The sequence below is a fragment of the Nannobrachium achirus genome (assembly GCF_963921795.1).
Source record: "Nannobrachium achirus genome assembly, chromosome: 15".
Taxonomy (NCBI): Eukaryota; Metazoa; Chordata; class Actinopteri; order Myctophiformes; family Myctophidae; genus Nannobrachium; species Nannobrachium achirus.
The window spans coordinates 48,475,541-48,490,360 of NC_137822.1; the positions used below are offsets into that span (position 1 = coordinate 48,475,541).

The 14,820-nt window shown below is 45.7% G+C and overlaps 1 protein-coding gene across 1 annotated transcript in view; it reads left to right on the forward strand.

The window, feature by feature from the left end:
- Positions 1–3,713: 3,713 nt before the first annotated feature.
- LOC308299542 (synaptic vesicle glycoprotein 2C-like) overlaps positions 3,714–14,820 on the forward strand; it is a gene marked incomplete at both ends in the record, with an annotated part of 43,280 nt that continues 32,173 nt past the window's right edge. Inside the window, 4 exons of the mRNA XM_080743339.1 lie at positions 3,714–3,951; positions 4,596–4,684; positions 7,212–7,339; positions 10,168–10,301. Coding sequence (XP_080599465.1) covers positions 3,714–3,951; positions 4,596–4,684; positions 7,212–7,339; positions 10,168–10,301 — 589 coding nt within the window. The remainder of the gene's footprint in view (positions 3,952–4,595; positions 4,685–7,211; positions 7,340–10,167; positions 10,302–14,820) is intronic.

A 14,820-nucleotide genomic window follows, 5' to 3' on the forward strand; every position in this document is an offset into this window, starting at 1 on the left:
GCTTGTAGATCGGCTGTTTTCACTAGTTTAAATCATTTTTAAAATGATAAATACAATACTGGCTTTCAAGCAGTTTCAAGGGGCACACTTGATCCTTCTCAGGGGCACACCAAAGGTCCCCAGGCACAGTGGTTGAGAAACACTGACTGTTGAAGGTGATCAAAAGAAGAGGCTATGCTTATGCAAAAAAGTGAATGGCATATCGAATGGCAAAGTGAGTTTAGCGTTGTTTAATGTTGTTTAATGCAATCAGATAGGACTTTTCTGTTTGGATGTATGGGCTGTCAAGGCCAGAAAGTAGTTTTTTGCCACTCAATAGGCGTAACTTCTGGGTAGGATGCCTATACTTATACGTATCAGTATAACATCTACAGTAACCCACTGGCTCTCAGCAGTGGTTTTCAACCTTTTTCATATCAGCGTCCATTATTTATTCTGCATTTGAGACACGGAACCACCATTTAGCCTCTCATAACCAAGACTTTGAATATTTTGTTATTGTTGGATATGATTTTGTTCCATGCTGTACTGATGTGGTGCAACATCATAGGACTGATAACAGCTCAATTAAAATGATTCATTTTACATTCTGTAATTGCGTAGACTTCTTTTAAATTAATGTTTGTTTTTGAGCGGTGCCAACCGCTCCTACGTTTGACTTTGTGTGTATGTCATGCCTATGTATGCAGTGTATGACCCCATGTCCATAGACATAGAAAGGTAGAAGCCTCCTTCGGCTCTGGGGTGTATGCATCGCGGCACTCGGCGACCGGTTGTTTCTGGTCGTTTCCCCACTTCCATGTGCGCCACAGAAACGGCAGTTGGTTGGCCAATCAGAGGCTGGTGGGGGGCGGGTCTTTACGTACGCAGCCTCTAAGAACAGCTGAGCCGCGCAACATCAGGAGCTGGATGGAAACATGCCAATAAAGCTCTGTTGAATTGAAGTCGGAAAGGCGTAAACTACACTCCCAGAATGCATTGCGAATGACACTTGTTTCCTGAAATATATCCCTTAAAGTTGTACTATGTAACTTTTTTTATAAAACAAATCTTAAAATTCTCCTAACTATTAAATCACAAAAGTTTTAGAAGATCCGCGCCGTGAATTTCAGCCTGTAAAGCCTTCTCTATATGTAAACTGAGATCCTTGCCGTGGACCGGATCTCGCGCGAAAATTGCGTCATCACACTACCGGCCAATCACAGCGAGGGTTATACAACTGCCGGCCAATCACAGCGCATCTTGAAGTGGGGTTGCTATGGCAGCCATATTTGTTGTCGCCCGTTTGTACCATCCCTTCTCTAGGTAATTTCGCCTACCAGGCAGGGTGAAGGAGTCCGTATCTCTGGAATTACTGAACGCACAGGAACAAGGGACCCCTTAAAAGATAGATCTCAGCGAGGTGGAGGCAGACGCGGGGGTCTGAAGGTACGAAAAACGGACGAAAGACGCGGACGCGACCGCGGTTTGCTATAGGGCTAATGACCACTAGTTGGGCAACTTACACAGTATGGCTTTAAATCATGCTCAGTTTAGTTATCCAGGCCAGCATATGGCCTGACATGTAGTGATTGTCATCTCTGTAGGACGCTCTTATCGTCATCTTTAACACAGTGCATCATATTTGTTGAAGAAAGGCACTCGCTCACAGATTTCTGCTGAAGTGCAATAATCCGCCGGGAAGACAGGGGGCAGTAAGCTACTTCCGCGGTAACCGCAATATACATGAAAGAAGAAGAAGCTAGACCAATCACAGGCGTTGATTTCACCGCATGTACATTTTTAGCAGTATGGGTAATGCAGTTCTTCTCCATGCGATCTTGATTAAAATGTGTTTTTACTAGAACTAGAGCGATTGCATACATACTCGGGGGTTCTACAGGAGCATATAGAACCATTTTACAACCACCAGCCTAGTGGTAAGTGTACATTGAATAAGCCCTTTTGCAAATCCCGCCCCATTCTGCCCTGTTACTATGATAGGACATTTGACCCTGGGCAGATTGTTTTTATAGTGGCAGTGAATGGGATTTTTTTCCCCCTTCATAGCCTCATTACAGCTATATAAAGTACCAAAGGAAAAACATCTAGGTGATATTAATAAAAAGGGAAGACAAAGGTACAGTAGTTACATTGCAAAACAGGGGGTTTACCCGAAAATATATGTTTTAATTTGTTTAATCCCAGTGGGACAGAATCCTCTTTGCAGATTCTTTTATAGTGGTAGTGGATGGGATTTTTTTCCCCTTCATAGCCTCATTACAGCTATATAAAGTACCACAAAAAACACATCTACGTGATATTAATAAAAAGGGAAGAAAAAGGTACAGTAATTACATAGCAAAACAGTAGTTTTCCCCCCGAAAATAAATGTTTTAATTAGTTTAATCCTCTGGATCAGAAAGAGAATAGACCGCGCATTGCATCCTGGGTAGGAAGAGGACAGAACTATAATCCTAACCTCACATAATAGGCTGGTTTTTCGTAATTCTGCCCATTTAAAATATATGTACCCAATCGTGACTCTTAGACCATTGATATGGTCCATGTGAACTAGTTTGTTGAAGCTTATTCATTATGATGAGCGAGATCACGGCCGAGATCGCGGCCGTACCGGGCGATCGCCGTGTCGCGCACTGCGGACAGTTTTGAAAGCCACATTTAACATTCTCCACTGCACAAACTCCACCCCCGATAGCAAAAAGTGAATGTTTTTTTCTGGTTGGCCAGTCAGGGAGTCTCAGGGACCAATCAGAAGGCTGACAAACGGTCTATTGCTACGATTTTGTGGCTGATAACGAAAAACCCTATGGTGAAAATTAATGGGTTGTTTACTTCCGACACCTCACTGCGATGCTCTATGGCTGTAATGCTAACAAAGCCCCGCCTTCTTCTGTGTCCACAGGCTGCCCTTCCCCATCTCGCCAGCAGAGGGCTCCATCCAGCCACTAGAGGGGGCTCTTCCAGATGGAGCAGAAACATGAGCTCCTGGCCACTCCCACCTGAACACTGACTGGCCAAACTGACGCGCTGAACAGACGAACAACAAACAAAACATCCTCGCTTCACGTCTTTCCCGACATGATCTCGTCATAGCAGTGGTTCTCAGACTACTTTGACTTCGGTAACCTAACCGACCCTTTTCCTGATTTTCCGATTTAAAAGTTTTGCTTTGAAAACCACAAGCTATCATATGATGATATGAACGATTCATAAGCCACCCTTTGAAGAACATAACTTTACTAATAAGAAATGGAGTGACAGAGTTGCAAAATGAGTGCCTCCTGAGCAGATTGGTTTTGTGATGCGAGAGTGCGGACTAGTTAACTCTCTCTACTAAAACCAACCAGGTCAGATTGATTTTAACCAGTGGCCAAACAACTATTGCTGTTTCATTCACAACAGTTGTGCTGGTCAACATTTTTGATACAATTTGAGTTAACACTTCACAGATCATCCGGTTCACCCAATGTTTTATAGTTAAAACATAACCGTAAAACCATTTTTTTCTTCTTCTTTTTTATATACACCTTCATTTCATGCACCCCTTGTAGTACCTCTGCGTACCCCTAGGGGGCAGGCACACAAACCCCCCCAATTTGAGAAACCGCTAGAAACCAAATGCCAGTTCACATCCGCTGGAATACGGAGCTGCGCTGAAGTTGATTTAAAAAAAAAAACAAACGTACGTGTGTCGGTAATCTGTGTTGGACATGGAGGAAAGCTACGACAACCGTGCGTCGCTGGTGCGCGGGACCAAGGACATCGCTAAGGACATCGCCAAGGAGGCCAAGCGGCAGGTGAGCATCAAGGCGGGGCGTGCGGCGGACCGCGCCACCGACGAGTACTCTGCCCAGCGGAACTACGGGCGCTTCCAGAATGAGGAGGAGGAGGAGGAGCACCGCGATCACCACCAGCCTGACGAGGAAGAGGGAGACAGCGATGCTACAGGTACTTTACAGGGGTGTAGTCGTCCCGATTTAAAATGAAGCAGATACACACATAATATAATTTATTTTATATGGACTTAGAATGAGACGTAGCATGCGAAGCCTGCAAAGTTAGTTCAGTCAGGTTACACTGCATTGCAGTTGTATTAGGACACTACTACTCACTATTAAGCCAGACCCTACGTCATTCGCTGATGTGGCAGGCAGCTGATCATTTGCCAACTACTTAAGCCTGCCTAGTCTGTCATTCTTCCTGCTGCTCTTGCCCGGACTGTTGCTTGCGCTTGGTTGCCCCCACCGCCTCCCCAGCACCACCAGTAGGCTCTGCTAATTCTGTTCCCCATGGGGGGTGTTTATATCTACCGATATATATCTCCCTGCTCCTAATGGTTAATAATGTTCTTCTTCTGTGCTGCTGCCGAGCAGGGAGAAGATTTAGCAGAGCCAAACGCCAAATTAAATGTGACATACACACTTGTATAGTCATTAATAATAAACATTGTTCAATATATCGTGAGTTACCTGACTGAACTGTTATTCGTCTCAGGTACTCAGTACTGTATCAATCAAGTCAAAATCTGCCCAGGGAGTTCACAAAACATTTTTTTTAAGTGAAATATCCCGACGTTGTTTTGTGGTTTCCAGAGGGCCACGACGACGAGGATGAGATCTACGAGGGCGAGTACCAGGGGGTCCCCGCGCCGTACGCCGATGGGAAGCCAGCGGAGGGCCAGGTCATCATCACTGTTTCTATTCCTCACTTTACCATGTAGGTCCCCTAGAGCAGGGGTCCCCACTTTACCATGTAGGTCCCCTTATAGCAGGGGTCCTCAACCTTTACCATGTAGGTCCCCTTATAGCAGGGGTCCTCACTTTAACATGTAGGTCCCCTTATAGCAGGGGTCCTCACTTTACCATGTAGGTCCCCTTATAGCAGGGGTCCTCACGTTACCATGTAGGTCCCCTAGAGCAGGGGTCCTCAACATTTACCATGTAGGTCCCCTTATAGCAGGGGTCCTCAACCTTTACCATGTAGGTCCCCTTATAGCAGGGGTCCTCAACCTTTACCATGTAGGTCCCCTAGAGCAGGGGTCCCCACTTTACCATGTAGGTCCCCTAGAGCAGGGGTCCTCACTTTACCATGTAGGTCCCCTAGAGTCCTCACTTTACCATGTAGGTCCCCTAGAGCAGGGGTCCTCAAACTTTACCATGTAGGTCCCCTTAGCGCAGGGGTCCCCAACCTTTACCATGTAGGTCCCCTTATAGCAGGGGTCCTCACTTTACCATGTAGGTCCCCTAGAGCAGGGGTCCTCACTTTACCATGTAGGTCCCCTTATAGCAAGGGTCCTCACTTTACCATGTAGGTCCCCTAGAGCAGGGGTCCTCACTTTACCATGTAGGTCCCCTTATAGCAGGGGTCCTCACTTTACCATGTAGGTCCTCTAGAGCAGGGGTCCTCAACCTTTACCATGTAGGTCCCCTTATAGCAGGGGTCCTCACTTTAACATGTAGGTCCCCTTATAGCAGGGGTCCTCACTTTACCATGTAGGTCCCCTTATAGCAGGGGTCCTCACGTTACCATGTAGGTCCCCTAGAGCAGGGGTCCTCAACATTTACCATGTAGGTCCCCTTATAGCAGGGGTCCTCAACCTTTACCATGTAGGTCCCCTTATAGCAGGGGTCCTCAACCTTTACCATGTAGGTCCCCTAGAGCAGGGGTCCCCACTTTACCATGTAGGTCCCCTAGAGCAGGGGTCCTCACTTTACCATGTAGGTCCCCTAGAGTCCTCACTTTACCATGTAGGTCCCCTAGAGCAGGGGTCCTCAAACTTTACCATGTAGGTCCCCTTAGCGCAGGGGTCCCCAACCTTTACCATGTAGGTCTCCTTATAGCAGGGGTCCTCACTTTACCATGTAGGTCCCCTAGAGCAGGGGTCCTCACTTTACCATGTAGGTCCCCTTATAGCAAGGGTCCTCACTTTACCATGTAGGTCCCCTAGAGCAGGGGTCCTCACTTTACCATGTAGGTCCCCTTATAGCAGGGGTCCTCACTTTACCATGTAGGTCCTCTAGAGCAGGGGTCCTCACTTTACCATGTAGGTCCCCTTATAGCAGGGGTCCTCACTTTACCATGTAGGTCCCCTTATAGCAGGGGTCCTCACTTTACCATGTAGGTCCCCTAGAGCAGGGGTCCTCACTTTACCATGTAGGTCCCCTTATAGCAGGGGTCCTCACTTTACCATGTAGGTCCCCTAGAGCAGGGGTCCTCAACCTTTTCAGGCCGCAACCCCTCAAATAATCATAGTTTAACTGGGGACCCCCCCCCCCCCACCCTGACAAGCACTAAGAGTTGAGGCATTACATTTGGTCTAACACAGTTCTGTTGTGAAAATTGTGAAAATAGCAGATCTACATGCTCACAACGCCGCGCATTGCGAGGCGTTGTGAGCATATAGATCTGCTATTTTTCACAATTTCAGTCTCAAATATTTGACAATTTGGTCCATGTTTAATTTGTAATTTTAGAGGTATTAAAAAGTCCTTAAATTGTCACTTTAGAAATGTGCAGATACCCCCTCTATACACTTAAACTTTATGTTGGTTTGTTTACTGCTGAGTGAGAAAACAATGTTACACATTAAGTTAATCATCTGACCCACAGGTTGAGAGCCACTGGCCTAACGCAGCACAGCAGTTAAAAGTTACAGATACAGACAGGCCTGGAATTTCATCGTTTTTAGGGGCAAGGCCACTTGGTCTTGTGTTGTCCATTTTCACAAAGGCCAAATGCCAGGGCAGGAAGGCCATCAAATAAACCAATATTTTTTGTCCATTGAAAGAATTTATAGCTTTTAAGGGTGAAATGATCCTCCGATGTGCACTTGGATCAATTCAACTTTTATTTTCAGAGCTGCATATCCGGTACCATTTAAACCATCTCGGACCTGGTACTTGATACAGTCCTCTTTTCACTCTATCAAATCTCTTTGCCAAAACATAGCCCATCTACAACGCATCACATTTTGAGCTTATTAGAAAATTTGCTATGTTTTGACAAATGTTCCGCCACAGAAGAGAATAATAGATCTTGGCGATATTTTGTGACAATCGTGACATGACATTTTCATATCGTCCCATCCCTCCCTTCTATCTGTCTGTCTGTCTGTCTGTCTGTCTGTCTGTCTGTCTGTCTGTCTGTCTGTCTGTCTGTCTGTCTGTCTCCTGGCTGTCTGCCTGCCTGTCTACCTATCTACCTGTCAGGTGGAGTTGGGACGTCCCGTCTCAGACAGCCTGAAGGGTCAAAAGGAGCTGGAGAACGAGCGTCAGGCGGACGAGGAGGAACTGGCCCAGCAGTACGAGCTGATAATGCAGGAATGTGGTCATGGCAGGTCAGTAGTTAATGATGCAGGAATGTGGTCATGGCAGGTCAGTAGTTAATGATGCAGGAATGTGGTCATGGCAGGTCAGTAGTAATGCAGGAATGTGGTCATGGCAGGTCAGTAGTATTGCAGGAATGTGGTCATGGCAGGTCAGTAGTAATGCAGGAATGTGGTCATGGCAGGTCAGTGATAATGCAGGAATGTGGTCATGGCAGGTCAGTAGTAGAGCAGGAATGTGGTCATGGCAGGTCAGTAGTTAAGGAAGCAGGAATGTGGTCATGGCAGGTCAGTAGTAATGCAGGAATGTGGTCATGGCAGGTCAGTAGTAATGCAGGAATGTGGTCATGGCAGGTCAGTAGTAATGCAGGAATGTGGTCATGGCAGGTCAGTAGTTAATAATGCATCAATGTGGTCATGGCAGGTCAGTGATAATGCAGGAATGTGGTCATGACAGGTCAGTAGTAATGCAGGAATGTGGTCATGGCAGGTCAGTAGTAATGATGCAGGAATGTGGTCATGGCAGGTCAGTAGTAATGCAGGAATGTGGTCATGACAGGTCAGTAGTAATGCAGGAATGTGGTCATGGCAGGTCAGTAGTAATGCAGGAATGTGGTCATGACAGGTCAGTAGTAATGCAGGAATGTGGTCATGGCAGGTCAGTAGTAATGCAGGAATGTGGTCATGACAGGTCAGTAGTAATGCAGGAATGTGGTCATGGCAGGTCAGTAGTTGATAATGCAGGAATGTGGTCATGGCAGGTCAGTAGTAATGCAGGAATGTGGTCATGGCAGGTCAGTAGTTAATAATGCAGGAATGTGGTCATGGCAGGTCAGTAGTAATGCAGGAATGTGGTCATGGCAGGTCAGTAGTAATGCAGGAATGTGGTCATGGCAGGTCAGTAGTAATGCAGGAATGTGGTCATGGCAGGTCAGTAGTAATGCAGGAATGTGGTCATGGCAGGTCAGTAGTTAATAATGCATCAATGTGGTCATGGCAGGTCAGTGATAATGCAGGAATGTGGTCATGACAGGTCAGTAGTAATGCAGGAATGTGGTCATGGCAGGTCAGTAGTTAATGATGCAGGAATGTGGTCATGGCAGGTCAGTAGTAATGCAGGAATGTGGTCATGGCAGGTCAGTAGTTAATGATGCAGGAATGTGGTCATGACATGTTAGTAGTAATGCAGGAATGTGGTCATGGCAGGTCAGTAGTTAATAATGCAGGAATGTGGTCATGGCAGGTCAGTAGTAATGCAGGAATGTGGTCATGACAGGTCAGTAGTAATGCAGGAATGTGATCATGGCAGGTCAGTAGTAATGCAGGAATGTGATCATGGCAGGTCAGTAGTAATGCAGGAATGTGGTCATGACAGGTCAGTAGAAATGCAGGAATGTGGTCATGGTAGGTCAGTAGTAATGCAGGAATGTGGTCATGGCAGGTCAGTAGTAATGATGCAGGAATGTGGTCATGGCAGGTCAGTAGTTAATAATGCAGGAATGTGGTCATGGCAGGTCAGTAATAATAATGCAGGAATGTGGTCATGGCAGGTCAGTAGTAATGCAGGAATGTGGTCATGGCAGGTCAGTAGTAATGATGCAGGAATGTGGTCATGGCAGGTCAGTAGTTAATGATGCAGGAATGTGGTCATGGCAGGTCAGTAGTAATGATGCAGGAATGTGGTCATGGCAGGTCAGTAGTTAATGATGCAGGAATGTGGTCATGGCAGGTCAGTAGTAATGATGCAGGAATGTGGTCATGGCAGGTCAGTAGTTAATAATGCAGGAATGTGGTCATGGCAGGTCAGTAGTTAATAATGCAGGAATGTGGTCATGACATGTCAGTAGTAATGCAGGAATGTGGTCATGGCAGGTCAGTAGTTAATAATGCAGGAATGTGGTCATGACATGTCAGTAGTAATGCAGGAATGTGGTCATGGCAGGTCAGTAGTAATGCAGGAATGTGGTCATGGCAGGTCAGTAGTAATGCAGGAATGTGGTCATGGCAGGTAACACAATGCCTGCCATCGTGCCGCCAAAACAATACACTATTCACCACCAAGGCTTTTTTATATAATATTTACCTGAATTTGGAGCGCTCCGTGCATGCTGCGCGTGTCCACTGTGCGCGTGCCCACCCAGTTCATGGCCACACTACGTGTGTTCAATTGTGTGGGGAAAAAAATAATCCATACATGAGATTGCATGCTTCACAGAGAGAGAACTGAAATGAACCCGTCGCGCGATGTGGGGAGACGGTAGGAAAAAGAAGGGGAGAAAAAGGCTGTTTTTTCAGCGTGACACAATGGCTCTGAAACTAGGTCTGTATTGCGGCAGCGTTGCATCATGGGATATGAAGTTTCTTAGCTCACCAGCGGTCGCGGGAGCAGGTGTTCACCTGGTAACCATGGTAACAGCCGGGTTAACTCAGCCGTGGCACAGCACTGTTCTGAGAACCCGTGGAAAGCTTTTCATCTCTGTCTGCCCAAAACCAGAGGATAGGACTTTGTGAGGATAGAAGGTGCCAGTGGGACCCCAAAAAAAGGTTTTAAAATAGAAAAAGTGAAAATTCATGGTGTAGGTCCTTTAAGTTAACTCCTCCACTGTGGCTGTGCCAGTGGCAGCTGTTCTGTAGTTAGTTCTTTAAGGTAACTCCTCCACTGTGGCTGTGCCAGTGGCAGCTGTTCTGTAGTTAGTTCTTTAAGGTAACTCTCCTCCACTGTGTCGTCAGGTTCAGTGGCAGCTGTTCTTTAGTTAGTTCATTAAGGTCATTAAGGTAACTTTCCTCCACTGTGGTTGGTTCTATTAGTTCATTAAGGTAACTCTCCTCCTCTGTGTCAGATTCCAGTGGCAGCTGTTCTTCGTGTTGGGCCTGGCACTGATGTCAGACGGAGTGGAGGTGTTCGTGGTGGGCTTCGTCCTTCCCAGCGCCGAGACCGACATGTGTGTGCCCAACTCTGGAGCTGGATGGCTGGGTAAGATAACATTTTACAATTTACAATGTAGGCATTTAGCAGACGCTCTTAATCCAGAGCGACTTACAATAATCAAGGTAATACATCAATACATCAAATGCATAGAAATAGTAAAAACATAATGTAGACCACGCATGTGTTCACTAAAAAACGTAAAAAATAAAATAAATAACACTATACAATAATAATCTTTATTGTCCCCGAAGGGAAATTTGTCTTCACAGTCTGTTCAACAAGAAACAACACATAGCCAAATAACAACACGAACATATCACATAGACAAATCATCAGTACCCCACTGTACACAGAAAAAACCCTCTTAGCCACGGGGGCGATTGTTTAGCAGATTTTTAAGTGCAGCAATGGCTGAGGTGACAAAACTCCTTTTAAACCGAACTTTGTGCCACGCCCAGATGGCATTAGGTCGAAGTGGCGATGCAGAGGATGGTCAGTGTCACTTGTTATTGAGAGTGCTAAGCGTGTAATGGCTATACTAATACTAAGTTACATGTATGGTCATTGAGGCAAGGCAAGTGCTATGGCAAGTGCTATGGGCCAGGGTGGAGTCTGAAGAGATGATTCTTCAGACCAGGGTGGAAGCTAGGGAGTGAGTCTTTAGTGCAACTGGCCTAGGAGTTTATTCCACAGTTTGGGGGCCAGGAGGGAGAAGAGTCTAAGACGAGTTAATTTTTGTCCTGGGGTTTTTAGTGAGTGTTCTGTCAGCATCCCTGTGTTGGCTGATCTGAGTGGGGTGGGGTTGTAGGGATCGATCAGGCTTTGGATGTATGGAGGAGCCGTACCTTTGGCTGCTTGGCTGAAAGCCAGCATCAGTGTTACTTGTACTTTATTATTTGTATTCAGTGCGGGCAGCAACCGGGAGCCGGAGGGAGCGGAGAAGGGGGGGGAGACGTGAGAATTTTGGCTGGTTGAAGACCAGTCGTGCCACGGCAAGTGCACATGCCGGGAGGCCAGTGAGGAGAGAGTTACAGTAGTCAAGTTTTGATATGACAGATGTCTGGATGAGGAGCTGGGCTGCCTCCTGGGTGAGGAAGGGTCTGATTCTATGGATGTTATAGAGTGTGAACCTACAGGACCGGGTGACTGATGCAATGTGTGCCTTGAATGATAGATGCCTGCCCTTGACCCAGCGACTCACATGCTCTATATGAAGTGGTGGAAAAAAGTACTAAATGTTTTTACTTTAGTAAAAGTATCAATACCGCTATGTAGAAATAGTACTTTTTGATACTGGTATCAAAAAGTACTAACCCTACCAAAAGCAGAAAGTACTCATTGTGCAGAATGTCCTGTTTCACGTTTGTCCGCCAGGCTAAAGGGGAACACACACTGGACGCGGAGGCGGCGTGTCAAAACATACGGCCCCATTATTTTCAATGAACTAACCCACACCGGCGGCATCAGACGCACGCAGCCGCGGATCTGCCGCGCCGATACGCTGCTGTTCTATTTTTCCAGCGTTGCCGCGCGGTGAACATGTTCTCCCATGGTTCTCCCCACCGGGGAAATGGATGTGCTGTGTGGCAGCACGCCGCATCCAGTTGGTGTTACCGCGCAGCACTTCACGTGCGTCGATACCGCGGCGCGACGCTGTGCAGCCGTTCGCGTCCAGTGTGTGCTCCCCTTAAGGCTGATCAAATGCTCTATACCAGTGGTTCTCAACCTGTGGGTTCGGACCCCCAGGGGGGTCTCCAAATTATTTTGGGGGGTCCCCAGATGATTAACTTAATGTGAAACGTTGTTTTCTCACTCAACAGTAAACAAACCAACATCAAGTTTAAGTAGATAACAAATAACAAATAATAAAATTATATTATAAAAAATGTCAAATATTAGAGTCAGAAATTGTGAAAATAGCTGATCTACATGCTCTGATCTACGTGAGCATGTAGATCTGCTATTTTCACAATAGAACCGTGTTATACAAAATGTAATGCCTCAACTCTTAAAGCTGGGGGGGTTAATTATGCTCCTTTTGATATCAAGACATTCTTCAGGTCTGTTACAAGTATTACCATTAACAGTTTTTTATCGACCGACCCTCTTGGTGAGGTAAACGTTTCACCACCTGACACCAATCATTAGCAATCAGCAAGGCAATGCAGATAGGAGGTTTTGAGCTTCAACATTTTGCCAACTGAACAAAATCAGGGTTCTATATTCACATGATTTTGTTTAACAAAATGGGTCAGAAGGATCTTGCAGACACACTGACCATGTGCAGCATAGCCTGTTGTCCTCATTCAAGTGAAATCCAAAATTCATAACATTTGCAGATAGGAGGTTTTGCATTTTAGACATCGGATTATTTTGGGGGTCGTGTCCTGAAGAGGTAGAGAACCACTCACTGCTCCCTACCACATGGTTCTGGGGGCTTGCGAAACCCATTTGTTGTGTTGTCATGGTTACCAGACCAGGTAGCGTGCACTGCATGAGTGGGAGGTGTTTTTTAGCAGGGGAGATATCTCTCTCCCACGCCTGAGAGAAGTGTGTGTGTGTGTGTGTGTGTGTGTGTATGTGTGTATGTGTGTGCGTGAGTGTGCGTGCATGTGGTTTGCGTTGCATTGTTTTTGTTACCCACATAAACACAGTTCACACTTGCAGGCAGAGTGTGTGTGTGTGTGTGTGTGTGTGTGTGTGTGTGTGTGTGTGTGTGTGTGTGTGTGTGTGTGTGTGTGTGTGTGTGTGTGTGTGTGTGTGTGTGTGCGTGTGTGCGCGCGCGCGCGCGTGCACTCACTTGCAGGCAGTGCGGTGCGGTGGCATGTTTGATATTGGTGGGGGTGTCATGTGTGAACGAACGAACGTGCGGCGAATCTTGAATCGTGGAGTTCTTGTTTGGTCGTCCATGCCTGCTTAATACCTTCAACACATGCCTGAATTCTTCCCCAGCCACATGAATGTGAATGCAGAGCACAGGGGTTGAATGGGCATCTGGCATTTTTAAGGACTTTTCTGGCATATTTAAGGACTTTTTAAATACCTGACAATATTAAACATTGGCCAAATTGTGAAATATTAGAGGCAGAAATAGTGAAAATAGCAGATCTACATGCTCACAACGCCTCGCAACGCGAGGCGTTGTGAGCATGTAGATCTGCTACTTTAACAATAGAACCGTGTTATACAAAATGTAACGCCTCAACTCTTAGTGCTCGTCATTAAGAGTTCAAATATGATTATTCTGCGGGTCACAGCCTGAAAAGGTCGAGAACCGCTATTGTTGTGACCATCGGTCGCTATTTAGCATGAAAACTTGCAGCTCATGTCCGTCTGTCTGTCTGTCTGTCTGTCACACAGCTGACCTGTTTGACATCACAATGATGTCTCAAGTGGTCTATGATGTCAGACATCTATGTCAGACGTCATATCCATATTTCGGAAAATATGGCCACATTTTGGCCACATTTTGGTCAACTTAAACGTGAGTCACACTTGCAATTAATTCCGTCCTTGTCCTCGTCCCTTGATCCCTGATGTCATCAATATTAATTAAGCCCATAATTTATGTGGGAATTCCCATGTATGGACATATTGTGTTGTCTTTCTTTTTGGTGCACAGCTCAAAATAACATGAGACATCGAAGAAGTTGCCAGAACTCAAGGAATTTCCTTTTCACATGTTTTATTTACCTCTATGGACAGGAGCAAACGTACGCGTTTTGACTTTAGTCTTCGTCAGCTTCTCGCCCTTGAGGCGTCTTACTAACATAAAAAAAAAAAAAAATACACAGTGCCACTCTAAGTAGGCCTATATATAGATATATATGATGTCAATAATAGTACTTCTGAATAACGGTGTCACACTCACTCAGAGTATTTCTACATAGCGGTGTTGATACTTTTAGTTAATTTCAACATGTGAATACTCATTCCAGCGCTGATTAAACCCTGCAGCAGTCGGTGCAGTTAAACTATAGTCTTTACCACCTCGCTGACTCACACACGTTTCCTGACAGCCCGTAAAATGCTTTCCTGGCTGTTTCTACCACGACACCATTTGTCTTTATGAGAGCTTCTCCTTAGGGTATACTTGGTAAAGAAAAGAATAAAAAGCTTCTCCTTAGGGTATACTTAAAGAAAAGGGTGGAAGAGTCTAGTTTCTTCACAGCGTGTGTGAGGAGGATGTTCTTGTAATGAATACGGTCAAAGTGTTTACTGTTTTGTGCTGAAGTGTGATTAGATTATAGTCTCTTTCTGGAGTGATCTTGTTAAAAGGACAGTGGTGTTATGTTTTACTCACCTGTTGTCATGCCACAGTTTGTCTACATACTGTACAGTAGATCAGGGGTCTTCAACAGGGGGTCTGTGATCCCTAGGGGGTCCTTATAGTTACTACAGGGGGTCCTCCAAATCTTTGTGTGATAGAATATGTTTTTCCTCCTTTTTGTTATTAACCATTTGAACACTAGTGTCCATATTCTGCTTATGGGGCTTTTAAGCCGTGACATCATTTTGTAGTCAGACCTCCAAGCAGATTTATTGTCAATATGTGTCCCTCGCT